General features: G+C 38.8%; 1 protein-coding gene across 1 annotated transcript; it reads right to left on the bottom strand.

Moving 5' to 3' along the window:
* Positions 1-4,933: 4,933 nt before the first annotated feature.
* On the bottom strand, positions 4,934-8,868 carry LOC139731064 (uncharacterized). The gene is made up of 3 exons (XM_071641944.1): positions 7,606-8,868; positions 6,451-7,254; positions 4,934-5,221 (listed from the first exon to the last, which is right to left on the bottom strand). Exons 1-3 carry the CDS (start codon positions 8,866-8,868, stop codon positions 4,934-4,936), a joined length of 2,355 nt encoding a protein of 784 aa, XP_071498045.1.
* Between the last annotated feature and the right edge of the window lie 6,213 nt (positions 8,869-15,081).

The following is a 15,081-nucleotide window of genomic DNA, read 5'->3' on the forward strand; positions in this document are numbered from 1 at the left end:
ATCCTGACACCAGCGTGACCGGGATCCTGATAGAACTTCATCAATTATTGTAAGTGTATAAGCATGATGTTATTGTATACTTTCTGCACCTAAACATTATAGCATATCAGAAATACACAATCACACACACACACACACACACACACACACACACACACACACACATCTGAGACCTTCATTTGACTTTCTTTCTAATTGAAGAATAGTGCTAAAATAAATTCTAAAGTGGCAATTGAAAATATATAGGACTACTCTTCGCTGTAGGTGGTCGCACGTTGTGTCTATACCTGCACAATGTATCAAGTGGTTGTTGCTTGTCCTGCTTTAGGGGATCATATTTGGACCTATATGCACATATGCATGGACTATGGGATAGATGTCTTTCTATGATCACATCATCATCACCGCCACCTGGTTATGTGCATCTTAATGAGTACATTCAGATGATTGGACAATGACGATTGTGTCATTGTGCAAAGTCACTGGCAAAAGTTTCGTTTTTTTCCACTTCCGTCTTTGCCGGCTGAGGTGCTTTTTCAGACTCAATATACCCTTGAACATATGGGGGAGGGGGAAGTAAAACTAAAAAAAGAATGCGATAAATGGGAAAAACTTATATTGCATTACAAATCAGAGTCACAATATATGATGCCCTTTTTTGTAAAGTGTGTGCATTTTGCAAATGGAATTGCTTGAGAGATGATTTCCCAACATACACTTCAACTCCACCTGCATTTATCTCGATGTCAGAGATTTCGCATATTCTGCGCACGTAGTTTTTAGATTTCTGAAAGCGCCATCTTAATTGCTTTTATCCTGGCTGGCTGTCGGTCAACAAGACTAAAATCAAAACAGGCATGTATGTTCAAGACGTTTTTTGATGCTTTTGACGGAAAAAGGTGAAAGTTGAAAGTTTATTGACCCAATCATGGAAATGCGAGTTCAAATCAGTATACAAAGTATGAAAACATGCACGGACATATACAGAAAAGTGCGAGCACTGAAACACGAACTAACAAAATATGGACAAAATTTCATAATACCACATACCAACTAAATTATTTTTAATGGTCATATTTGCACACAAAAAATAAAAATTATTAGACTATACTTATGATACTGTTTTCATTACATGATTAATCATTTCAAAATATTGAACAGTTTCTTTACAAAATTTCGCCATCTCCCAATGTCTCTTCAGTAGTGTCATTCAAGAGTGAATCCATTTTAGGTACTATACGTTTGGGTGTTTCCAGAAATATTTCTTAATCGTTTGTTTACAAGAATTTTGAAAAAGTGAAACAAATAATACAAATTCATCGGCAATCTGACCTAAAGAACGGTTTTCACAAATTCTTTCACTTCTTGAGATGTTTGCGTGATCGTTACCACAAGTAACTTGTATTTAAACACCTACACATGCAAAAGCGACAGACAAGTTTCATTATGTAGTCCTTGATTGAATCAAATAATTCTCAAATTAGAGTTCATATTTAATTAAACTGTGCACAGTGTGTTAGAATAATAGTTTACTTCATTATGCCAGTATTGTTTCTGAACATCTAATACCTCTGCTGCATATAGTGCACAAATGTGCATAATAGATTATATGAATTGATTAAGAGCGGTGAATGTCCACGTGTGTGGTAGGTCCATGAGCATACTATGGGGCTATAGTTCCACGATCATACGCCACAGTAGACTTTTCGTTTATCAACAGGAATTTTTTCCTACTTTTCCCCCAATATTTACTACGAACACCACGGCAGAATGTTGATATCCCACCGGTGACCCTTTTGCTAGAGGTCACAGCAGGCAGCAGGATTCAGTGCACCGCTCGAGGGGTTCTGTGCACCATGGTCGAGCTACAACACATAGCTCCATGTATGTGTGTCAAAGAGTTATCTCTCAACCTTTGATTATGAACTGTATCCCCAGTGAGTGTGTTATTTTATATGGATGACGATTTTTTTCCCCGCCCCTCCCCCCTTTTTGTCCCCGCCGAACGAGTTCGAGCAGGGGACTATGAAACGGGCTCCGTACGTATATGTCCGTGTGTCCGTCCGTCTGTCCGTCCGTCTGTGCGTCCGTGTGAGATCAATTTGCTACTTCTCTATCATTTATGAGCCAAGTTTGATTCTGTTTGCTTTATATGAGAGCACTACATGGGAGCTTTGAAACTTCTACACAGAATTTCAGTTGTGACCTTTGACCTTGACCTTTGACCTATATTGTATATTTTGCTACAAAATGATACTCCTTTGCCATTTCTAACCCAATTTCGATTCCATTTGCTTTATGTGATGGCACTAGGTGAGGGCTTCAAAACTTCTACACAGAATTTTGACCTTTGACTTCTTTGACCTTTGACCTTGATTTTTGACCTGTATTGTACATTTTGCTCCAAAATGCTACTCCTTCGCCATTTCTAACCCAATTTCACTTCCGTTTGCTTTATGTGATGGCACTAGGTGAGGGCTTCAAAACTTCTACACAGAATTTTGACCTTTGACTTCTTTGACCTTTGACCTTGATTTTTGACCTATATTGTACATTGGCTAAAAATGCTACTCCTTCGCCATTTCTAACCCGATTTAGATTCTGTTTGCTTTATGTGATGGCACTAGGTGAGGGCTTCAAAACTTCTACACAGAATTTTGACCTTTGATTTCTTTGACCTTTGACCTTGATTTTTTACCTATATTGTACATTTTGCTACTAAATGCTACTTCCGGTGGGGACATATATTACGCACCGCGTAATTTCTACTTTTCCTTGTTTGACTTAAAAAAATATCTGATAACCGATATCACGGAGAGGAATTTTGACATCGCTGATTATTCAAAGACCACACCTTTGAATTACAGTTTGTTTGTTTGTTTGTTTGCTTGTTTGTTTCGTTGCCCCTCCCCCTTTTTCGACTGAGTATTTGATAACTGATATCACTATGAAAGGAATTTTGACATCGCTGTGACCTTTTCATCGTTCAAAGATCACACCTTTGAATTATAGTTTGTTTGTTTGTTTGTTTGTTTGTTTCACTGTTCCTCCCTCTTTTTTGGCTGAGTCTTTGATAACCGATATCACTATGAGAGGAATTTTGACGTCGCTGTGACCCTTTCATTGTTCAAAAATCACACCTTTGAATTATAGTTTGTTTGTTTGTTTGTTTGTTTGTTTGTTTCACTGTTCCTCCCTCTTTTTTGGCTGAGTCTTTGATAACCGATATCACTATGAGAGGAATTTTGACGTCGCTGTGACCCTTTCATTGTTCAAAAATCACACCTTTGAATTAAAGTTTGTTTGTTTCGTTACGCTCTACCCACAAATTTCAGATGCATCTATCGCAGCTTCGTAGCCTGTTTAGCCTTCTCTGTTGTAGGAACTTTGGACAGTGTGTACAATATGCTGTATCATGTACATGGGGGTTCCCTGTGCCAATTCGCGTTCTCAGTACTTATAACTGGTTAAGTGGGACCAGAACTTATCCCATCTCATCTGGAAGAAACCATCCCAAAACCAGTGGCGGATCCAGGGAGGACCGCACCGGGCGCACGCCCCCTTTTTTTTCTTGTTGAAACCCCCTCCCCCCCCCCCCCCCCCAAAAAAAAAAAAAAAAAATGGGGGGAGGAATGAGTGCGCCCCTCTTTACTGAATTTCTGGATCCGCCCCTGTAAAACCATCGTAGAAGCATTCCTATATTAGGTGTGTGAATGTCGCCACAAAATAGTGGCAGGCCTGGCCCGCGGATTCCCTTGTCTATTTTGTCCTCTAACAACCGAGGGGGAGGGGGGTGGTCCGTGATGCTGTGTGTAATATTCAACCCCGTCAACTTTATTTGCTTAAACAGGGTTCACGGCAATGTCGATTATTAGATAGTGCAGTAAATGACAGGAATAAAAACAGTTAAATCACCATTATTGTCTTTGTGCTTGCTTACAACAGGCGAACCTATTTTGTAATCAAGGCGACTTTAAAACTATAACATGTAAACTTGTTAAATCAAGTATATCACTAAATTGGTGTACAAACACACACGCACACACACACATACACACACACACACACACACACACAAAAAAAAATAGACGAGTTGGGATATATCCAAAATCACCAAGTTATAACAGGGTCTTGTTATATCCGACTCCTTTGCCATGTTTACAATGAGGCTCCACTGTGTGAAGAAGACACCAGCTCCAAGTCCGTTGATATTTGAAGAGTTTGTTTGGAAAAACCGATAAGTCCATTTTTGAAGATTTTGAAGTACGGTCTCTCTCATAAAGTACAAAATAATACCTTTCAAATGATATATTGGTCACTACATATAAAGATATATTTTTGAAGTTATGGTCAAAAGAAGCAAAAAATTTCTTATTATTCTCCTTATTTTTCTTGACCTTTAATCGCAACTATCTCCATTTGACAAATATGGACTTATCGGTTTTTGCAAACAAACACTTCATTTATACCTCCTATAAATCATTTTGTTAGTGTCACATTACTGCTATATCCATTACAGTTGACTGCACTGCTATGACATGATCTTGAATGTGCTATACGAAATCTATTATGCACAACAAACTCATTATTAGCCCCAGTGTACTTTCGTTTCTCTGAGACCTATGAAATAGAATTGCGTAAACATGTATTGTTAGAATTAGAAAGTCACTATCATAAATATCATTGCAAATGTTGTTAGCATCCTGTCATGAAGTTCGTAGATTCTTAATGAAACATTAACAAATGATGATTATGCAGAAGTGAGTTAAAAGTTCATTGATATTTACTTTGTATACATCTAATGAATTGTCTATGAATATTATGATATAGTATAATTCGATTATACGATATATTGTAACCTTGTAAGCCTGCATTAACATGCATCTACGTACCTAGCTGCAAATTTTGCTTTATTTCATTTTCCATATTTACATCAGTTTCCTTTTAGAGTTTGTGGAGGGAGCTCAATGATAGAGGATGATGCTTGCAAATGAGCTGACTTGATCGTTCTTGGATCGTGATCGGTCGTTGATGCGCCTTTTCGCGGGCCAGTGAGGAGAGCCTTCCAAAGTTCGTACACCCGTCTATTGGCGGTGAATGCGAGGAAGATGAAAAATCCCTGCAGTCCATTCAGAATGATGAAGACGTACCAAAGGGCCCACACATCGACGAAAGCCGCGATGAACCCAAAGGCCCAAGTGAGGCCCATCAGAGAAGATATCTTGTCATGAGCAGGGAAAAATTTGAAATTAAGGACATGTTTTAACGTTGTACTGACTAAACAAAACAAAAAAAAAACCTAAGGAGAAAAAAACATGAGAACAATTTATTGCATGCGCCATAGAATACTGTCTAATCATGGTATTAAAGGGATTAAGAAACGCAAACACCTTCATAATTTTTGAAAACTTAAGCATTCATTTTCATTATTGGCCTATATGAAGGAAATAATAAAATCACTTCGCTCTGTTTGTCATTTTAGAATGTGAATTAATCATTTGCTTCCTCTTTTTCTTTTTCTTTTTGTGTATTTCGTTGAACATAATATCATCACAGCCTATCTATGCATATACAATCACTTGACTCACAAATGTCAGAGTTAAAACATAGTTCGACTATTTCATGGGGGAGTATATTCTTAACCGAAAAGATCAGTAGAACTTATCTCTCATACATGCCATATTACATCAGTGTTACACTGATGATTCTAATGAATTTCTGAGGGTACAACATTTTCTTTTCTATGAATTCTTGACATAATTGTGGTGTCTTCTTATAAAAACACAAATTTGAAAATGAACATAAACATAAAAAAATACGTGCACATTACTTTTATCGAGTACAACCCAGTTTATGAAACAGAACAAGCACTCCAAAGACATTGACGAAACGACCAGTTTCCCTCATTCCTTCTCCATGCTTCATATTCCTTAGTTTGGTTATTTCTTCTGAATACAATGTGAAAATGGTACACATGGCCATTTAAAACGGTAAACTACATTTGTGTGTAACCACATACCACCTATCCACGTCCAATTTCAAGTACCATTGTTACGCGCATACATCACAGAGAATTAGGTGACCTTATTATTGCTATACGTTGAGGCCTGATCATGTTTGTTTTTTGGGGGCGGAGGATTTTGCACATGATGAAAAGAAATTCACATAGAAATTAGAATTTTATTTTAGGACGAATAAAGTATCGTGCGTCGTTTCGTCATCATGTTTATAGCTATAGTGGATCATTTGTATTCATGTACAGGAGATACCGTTGCGTGCAACGCACAATGTAGTTGGCCCTATGTATAATCTGCCATTGCCCAGACACTGTTCTTCTTTCATACACTTGTAAAAACCTGAACAGACAATATTAAAAATAGATTAGATTAAAGAGAGCACTGCAACAACAACAACAAAACAGAGGAGAAGTATTATTATATGCCAATATACCTTGAGGTAAATGCGGAGATCGCTTGAGGCGTGCTTCACCCTGGCTTTGCAGCCTTGAAGGTACCGGGACACCCTCTTGCTCTTCCAGATACCGTATACGGTGTGGGTGAAGAGAAACGAATTAACGACGAGCGCTACGGCGACTGGAACACCAAATGCATAAAGACTGGCCATCTTCCCTGCGATCCAACAGGTGCTGGGCCCTCCGTACCGGACCGTCCATCCGTAGTCAGTCTTTAGAGACGTGATGAAGCATGCTCCGACAATGAAAAATGGTAAGCCGAAAGCTCCCGCTAGGTAGTACATGAGAGTGCGTGTACCGTGGGCTGAGAAAGTGATTGCGCGTCGAGATCCGAAGGTCCTGTCGAGGTCGATGGCGAGAGCGGTTGAGAGAGTGAATACCGAGAGCCACAGGAAGTGGGAGACGATTGCGACGGCTTGACACACCCGCGGATAGGGCGTCATGAAACCGTTGGTGAGGAAAAGGAGCTGAGCCAAGAACAGAGTCAGACACAGCGCCATAATAAGTCGGTTGTTTACAGCTGTACGGATCGAAGGGAAAGCAAAGTAGGTTGCTAAAGTGACGCTCAAAGAGAGAAGAGATATCAGCAAGCAGACAAGGCTCAGGTAGGTCTGAGGGGCAGAAAACACAACAAGGAAAGAGGTCTCCTCCTCCTCCTCGCTGGTACCATTTCTAGAGGCCACTTCACAAACTCGAATGGTATCGTTTGAATCTCGGAGGTACGATCCAAATTCTATCACGTTTCCATTGGGAATATAGATCAAGTCCCCAGCGGCGTTAGCCTGCCTGAATAAAGAAGCATTGAATGTGACTCCCCTGCTGCAAAAGAATGCAATATCTTGCTCTGTAAAACACACTTGAACGTTTCTGTCCACTTGTGCAACACTTGGTGCTGATGTCTTAGAAAATAGGGCATACATTCGAGTGTGTTCTCGTGAATAAAGAATTCTCGACTCGTTGACATATATACGTCCACTTTGGAAGCTGGCAAATACGTTTGTGTCCAAAAGCGTCCCGTTTATGCGACCGCAGTAAGGAAACGGTTTTTCGCCTGCACACACTTCAGAAATATCCATCGAGCTCAAAGTGCAAGAGCCGTCCAATGTATTTTCAACGGAACTACGAAAGCTTACCTCTATAGAATCTAATAACTCAGAAAAGCTTTCAAACAGCTCCTGGTAATCAACTCTAAATATGAACGAAGATGCGTTCGCAGCGATAATGCTGATTCTTTCACCAGGGACTTCAAAGTAGCGAAGACAGTTGAGTCCCATTTCCCTTTCTTGGCGAGATGTGTTTCCATGTGAGTCTGAGAAAGACATTGACACCATGGCCAAGTAAGAAACCTCACTGGCTACACATCGCTTATAGTTGGCTTCCGAGATGAAGCGGACACAGTCGGCCCCGAGAGGTTCAAAACCATCCGAACAATCATACCTGGAGAGATTGACGCATGAAAGAGTGACCTCGTCGTACACCTTTCCCACTGGACAGTAAACTATTTCTTCATTGTCTATCTTAATGCTAATTCCGGCGTCTGAATTGAAATCAAACAGTACTGAAATAGGAACGAAAGCAAGTCCACTATCCTGTTTTCTCGATTCCTCTGAGGTTATGAACGCAGAGAGATCGAAAAAGGTTTCTGGGAAAGTCTCGTCGATGCCACTTGTTGAACAGAACTTATCAGCCTTCCATTCCTTGGGAGAGAATGGGTCCTCCACCTCGCAGTACTGACAAAATGGATTCTTTACCAGCGTTTTCCCACCACCACTGTTGCTAACAGCTACACGAGCCGTGTAGTTGTTACATGCATCGACCAATTCTTGGGTAAGTTCGGAACGGCAACGTCCGTATTCGCTGATGTTGTAGTCGTAGCAAAATCGAACGGCTGGGCTTACACTTTTATTCGGAGGAGTTATGTCGAATTCACAAAGTTCATTCGATAGAATCTCGTGCAGAGAAAATATCCTACTCGAAATGTTATTTCTTATATCTTCCGAACAGTAGAGAGTCGACGTCCATAGCTTCAGATTCTCGGTGTCGGTCACACCGTGGCATTTCGCACAGTCCACGTTCCTGTACGAGAGTCGATTGCCATCCGCCACTGGAACGTTGCCGACGCTGATCCCCTTTAAGGGTAGCTGTTCACATCGCTCGCGCACCGCTTTGTCGACCCACGAACTCGGACACGCAGACACGAGAAGGTAGCCGTGATTTTTGTTGTGTGAGAATCGGACACACTGGAATTCCGATCGCAGCACCTGCCCGATGACTGAGCTGCCGTCCTCAGGCTCTGACGGGCACACTTTTCGAGGTTGGAATTGTGGACAGCAGTCGCCGAAGAACTCGCAGTAACGGTCACACTCGCACGGCCATCTGCCTTTGGTTGTCGTCATGCATGATGTGTTGTTGTCGCAAGAATGAAAATCGCAGAGGTGAACAGAAATGTTGCCAGCCCTCAAGTTGAGACCTAATGCAGATAAATGCCGCAAGTGGGAATAAACGATTACATGGAATTGAAAATTTCTTGTTTTATTTGAAGGAAGTAAAAAAAAATAAATATTATGCTTTAAAAAAAAAAAACTAAGGCATATGTCGCTTTATCTTTTCTGTATCTCTTTCTCTCTCTCTCTCTCTCTCTCTTATGATGAGACGAAGACAGACTTGTTGGAGGATGAAATAACAAAGAAAAAAAAAACACGATATCAAGTTGGCGGGCTATAGCGATTACTCGTTCCGCTCGAGATATTCCGACAAACTTTGTACTGACAGAAAAGTTAATCCATAGCGTGTTCTTTCATAGAATCTCTCCTCATTCTCATCAAACTATTTCAGATATATCAATTCAAGAAAGAAAATTCATTATAAAACTAATACGTATGATATAAAAAAAAAATAAGCGATACCTTTCCCCATTCCATCTTGTCCAGGTGAGATCACAGAATTTGTATGGTTCATACACTTTACAGCTGGCGACAACTCGAGAACCAGAATGGAGGCAAGCGCCACAGCCAGAGGGCCGAGCTCCATCGTAATACCGGTCCCTAGGAAAAGCTACTGCTTGGCGGACGAAGATGAACGAGGCGACTGATTCCAAGCCTCTATACGCTCTAATTTTCCGTGCTCTCGTCCTTCAAACCCAATTACCTCAGGCAACATTAGTACGTAGCCTTTTCCTAAAAGCTCACCTCTCCAATAGCGTTTGTTTAAAGGCAAGCTAAACAAACTATGATATGAATATTCTTATTTATAATTGTCATTATTGTAGTTAAAAATAATATTACATTTTCGTCCATGTCACTCAGTGCAGTCTGGTTTTTGACTCTCGTTATTCTGCTTTGTATACATCGCATGATGCTCGAACAAAAGATAAAAAATAAAACCTTGAGGGGGTTTCACAGCCAAGATCATCAACGTCGAGTAGGGAAAAAAAATAGAAAATTCCACAGGCGGCGCCTTAAAATATTGATAGATCACGCTGACAAATTGAATGCCCGTTTTATATAAGCCAGCATCATTAATGGATGCATTTGACAGAGGCGCTGATTACCGGACGTTTCATTCCGCGCCAACTTCCCAGCCTGGAATTATCATTTTTATCAAGATAATGGAAAGCATGGTTTTTCTTTCGTGTTTGTTATTAAAATGGATTCTTTGGACGAGAATGAATGACTGTTATAATGATACACGTGTAATTTGCGTGCAAGATTATATCTCAGTATGTGGGACATAAAATGGCAATTAATAAATGGGTGTGGGGGTGGGAGGTCAATATATTCGAGCTTGAGGAATCCATGTCAATCTCGAGTAATATCTTTGTATTCTTTTAAGGGAAAATAATTATGAACATTCAGAAATCACAAATTTCCACTTGTCATAAGCATGGTTACTTTTGTTATGATCAACCTACGATTGAGTGTCACACAAATATATTCATTGCATTGCACATAAAAATGTGAAATGTGATGACCATATCTTAATAATAGATTATGTAAAGAACACATTTACAGGACATTTATGTTGTGATTTGATATGTTGATGTGAACGGTGATTTAATCAGGCCTAACTTGGAGAATGCAGTCAATATCAAAGTACACTCTGATAAAATCCTGATCACTCCAATGCTTCTCTTTTTTTTTATTTCTATGTATAGATAATTGTTTCAGAGAGTGGTTGATGTAGAGTCATGAATATGGTAGTTCCAGGTAGTCTGGAAAGGAATGGCTGCAAGGTGGTTTTATCACATTTTGAACTTGTGTATGTACACACACACGCGCACACACATACACACACACACACACACACACACACACACACACATATGTATACGCCAGGGTAGATATTAGCGATTAGGTCCGGTAGCCAGGGGCCACTTGAAATTTGTGCCGGCCACTGAATGTATATTTTGGTTTCCCGATCGGGCAACAAAGATTCAAAAACAGAAAAGTTAGTGTCGAGACATACATACGCACGCTGCCGCACACACACACACACACACACACATATATATATCTATATATAAATATATATATATATATATATTAATATATACATATATACATATAAATTATACAGTAAATGCTATATATATATATATATATATATATGTATATATATATATATACTCCTAGATGGGTCATTTGGAAGACATTTCCATTTGTTTTATATGCAAATTTTAAAATACATGTTCAATGGCAATTTACGCAATGGAGACACGAAAATTGTCTCCTTAATGACCAGTTGTCTCCCTAATGAAGACACTTCCCCCCAATATGTCTCCCTAAGGTGCCAACTAGGGATATAATACATATATACATATACAGTATATACTATATATATATATATATGTATATATATATATATATATGTATATATATATATATATATATATATATATATATATATATATAATTATATGTATATATTCTTGTAATAGTGTAAGTGATGCCTCGAGACGTGTGTTTATGTGTTCGCACTAACACAATAAAAATAATTCCGGTAGGATACATCTAAATTTGAAATGACATCGCTAATTACAGGCCATAATCAGAACAAGCAATTTGCAATGAGGGATGGCAACGTTGTTATCGAGAGTTTACTGATCCATTTATCTTCATTTGAGCATAGAATCTATGACCATCACTCTAAGCGATTGCCCATCAAAACACAGAAACTACATTGGTTTTGACATTGAGGGCATACAGAATTCACGAAATTGTGTCAGAGAGAATGACCACAACAGTGAAAGAGAGGTCGCGGTTGCGATACATGTGAATTAAAAAAAAAATGTATTTCGTTAGAACCTGTTAAGTGGCACTGCTGAGCTGAAGGCATGGTTCCGCCGTAAATATACGACCCACTTTTGATAAAAGGGTCACTTCGATATTGAGGCCGAGTAAACACAGCTACCTAGATTGCCATTCGCTGGATGGTAATTACTTACCCAAATCCTACAATGTCTAGTTTCCATGTGACCGCGTTCTACAATTTTGGTGTTCGGGAATTAGGGAATAACGAACCTTACTTCATTTTCGGATTAACGAACCTTCGGAATAACTAACTGTTAGTTACTGTATAAAGCTGTGTGTACACTATAAAATGAAAAAGTTCGGACGCAAATAGGTGTGGTTATTGCCATATTTAAACATTACTTTTAAAGTAAGTCCATCATTAGAGTGAAACAAATCAACCTGTAACATATCAAAGGACCATTCTTAAGATTATGATGTGAATAATCTATACTTTTATACCATTTTCTTTGTTTTTAGAGTATGGCTTTGATAAACACAGATATCTCAAATAAAGATTAATGGAGGTCACTCGTTTCGCAATCGAAATTGTCATTATTTTTAACAGTAATCATCAAGGATTTAATAGTTCTACTTTGCAGAATAATGATATATTTCTCGTCTTTTATTCTGGCTTTTATGGTACCCAAAAGCAGTACAACATCTAATATTAAATGGGTTAGTCAAATACCGGTTAGTGATTGGCTAAGCAGAGTCACGTGATGGAGGTACATTTGTTATGTTCTCCCGTGGGCGAACATTCTTGGTAATGTTCTCCCATGGGAAAACATTTCCACGTTACAGATGACAGAAGGCCTAGAACCGCGCACACACAGTAAATTTGGCTCTGCGCGAGCAAGCTATCAGTAATGCGTATATAGTGCTAGCTGCACATGCATGCTATGTAAGAGCAGCTATGCTGGTACATGGTGTGGCCGTGGCTGCAAAGTTCGTATTGTACACTGAATCTCTACGATCTTTGTGGTTGATGTTGACGTATTTGACTAACCCATATGATATAACAGATGATGACTTTTATTGTAGGGAACATGTACCAAACGTTCCAACCTCAGGGTTTGAAATGCTATTTCGGTAGGCTATAAGTCCCTCGACTTCGTCTCGGGACTTATAACCTCCCTCAATAGCATTTCAAACCCTTCGGGTGGAACATTCGGTATGTTCCCTCCCCCGCCAGTCATCATCTTTATAATGTAATGCCACGAAATTACCGGCGGGACACGCATGAAAGAATATCACAATGTACAGTTACTTACTTTAAGACAATCTTTAATGCGTTCTTTGTTCGAATAGACAGCGTACATTCTGCAATAAAATATGCGAAATACATCTCAAACACTGATAAATAAACACAGTATATGTTTCATATAAAGGATTTTTTTCGGCGTAAAATAAATTCCGAGAGGGTTTATGGGAGAAGCTCATAAATGAGATGGCAAGGGTTTCAAATACTCATGTTCTCTTTTAAAAAGAGACAGAAAGGACCATGAGCTCCATGTTGGGACCAAAGATATCCACAGACAAGGAGGAGAACGATACATATTATCTGGGACATAAGTTACCCTTCCCTCCCCTCCTGTCCGCTCCCATCAACTCCCCTCCACTCCATTGCAGAATCAAACACAGTTGTTGGAAAGTTGTGATGAGAAATATCGAGAGACGGAATAATATCTTTATTTTTTTAAGGCTTGATTTTCAAAGCTTGTGTAATTAAAGCTTCTTCTTCCCCTTCGAGGCAGATTTGCTGTATTCTCTTACATTATAGAAACAGAAGATAACAACCACAGACGAATTTACGTCAATAAGAAATCATTTGTCAGAAAACTTGAACTTTGACCCCTATTCGTTCATCAATGTGCATCTCGAGTTGTTTAATTGTTGTAGTTGTGGTTGTTGTTTCTGTTTTACATACGGTGCATGGAATTCTTTGACTGTCTGACAATTTTCACACTGCAATAATGATTAAACGATGCACGGGTAAAAGCGTTTACTCCGAAAAAGGAGAAGAAATGGTTTTCTAAAAAAATTTCACCAGCTTTTGCCAGGTAATATGCGAAACCAGTAGATGTACGTTTTTCATACACCGGAGCACTCGAATGGAACAGTTTACCAATAAACTTAAGGCATGCCCCATCTAAACATTCGTTCTCAGCCCAATTTTGGAGGGCACTCCACTGTGCCCAAGTATAGTTCTGATGTTGTTTTTTCTGTGTTTTTTTTCTTTCTTTCTGAGATAGGGGAAATTTAAGGATATGAGGATGTAATGTGTTGCATAATATTTGTTAAATTTTGAGTTTAGTATATATCAGTATACAGTATATTAAGATATATACAGATTTGATACTGCAAATTTGACTTTGATGTTGGTATTGTATGATTATCATGTGTTTATTTGTATGTATGTGTTCATGCAGGGCCTCCAAGAACAACAGTGTTTAACACACTGATGGAGCCACCCTGGGAAAATAAAACATATAAATGAATAAATAAATAAATAAATAAATAAATAAAATCACTCTGTTCCTCACATTGCTAATTGTTGTGGTGTTTTTAAAAATCGGGAATGTTAACATACTTTAGCTTGATCTATTCTCTTATACATCTTCTTCAGTGACACACACATCGATAAAACACAGTAAAACATATCAGAAAAAATCTGAAGTCAATGTCATTGTTAAGTTGCATTTAAACAAACTACCAGTACAAATATCCATAAACGTTATTAGTGTGCTCCGTTCAACTGAAACTTAATCTATGGGCGTAAACTCGAATTTCATTGCCATTGCTGTACGAAGAAATATTGTGCTTTTGTTTGTTACTCTTTTGTATTTAATACTTCAATACAAGTGTCTCACTACGACATTGCACAATCACGGTGACGCTTTAATTTACTGAATTTACACGGATGATGAACTGGACCACACACGAGACACATTTCTCATTGACACAGTAAGAACATACAATGTAGCTCGTCCTTCTTTATGCAGGATTACTTCCCATCGGATCCTGGCGTGATACAATGTATTACTGTAGGCGCATACTTGGCAAATGACATTGAACACAATCAAACAAATGGGACATACAATTCTTTAGATAATCATCAGTCACTGATCTTGATGACCAATACATTTGTTGTTGCTGTTTTTATTTACACTTGACGAAGGTGCGATGAAAGGTTGACGAGGTATCTGTCACCGTTTCGCGAATACAGCTCTGCATTAATGCATTGCACCCACAACTTTTCAATACATGAAATAGTGGCTTGCAAATGCTACGGCAAAACAAAAATAATGACATGTTGTG

This window comes from Diadema antillarum, unplaced genomic scaffold, assembly GCF_040938485.1.
Source record: "Diadema antillarum isolate AM-2024a unplaced genomic scaffold, OU_Dant_1.0 seq00000356_RagTag, whole genome shotgun sequence".
Taxonomy (NCBI): Eukaryota; Metazoa; Echinodermata; class Echinoidea; order Diadematoida; family Diadematidae; genus Diadema; species Diadema antillarum.

What these genes read in the sequence shown, in the direction of transcription:
- LOC139731064 (XM_071641944.1), bottom strand. Translation starts at nt 8,868, where the DNA reads ATGACGACAACCAAAGGCAGATGGCCGTGCGAGTGTGACCGTTACTGC. An exon ending in AGTTATTAGATTCTATAGAG is followed by an intron (nt 7,255 to 7,605) that starts GTAAGCTTTCGT and finishes TTATTCAGGCAG; the next exon opens with GCTAACGCCGCTGGGGACTT. An exon ending in ATCTCCGCATTTACCTCAAG is followed by an intron (nt 5,222 to 6,450) that starts GTATATTGGCAT and finishes GCTCATGACAAG; the next exon opens with ATATCTTCTCTGATGGGCCT.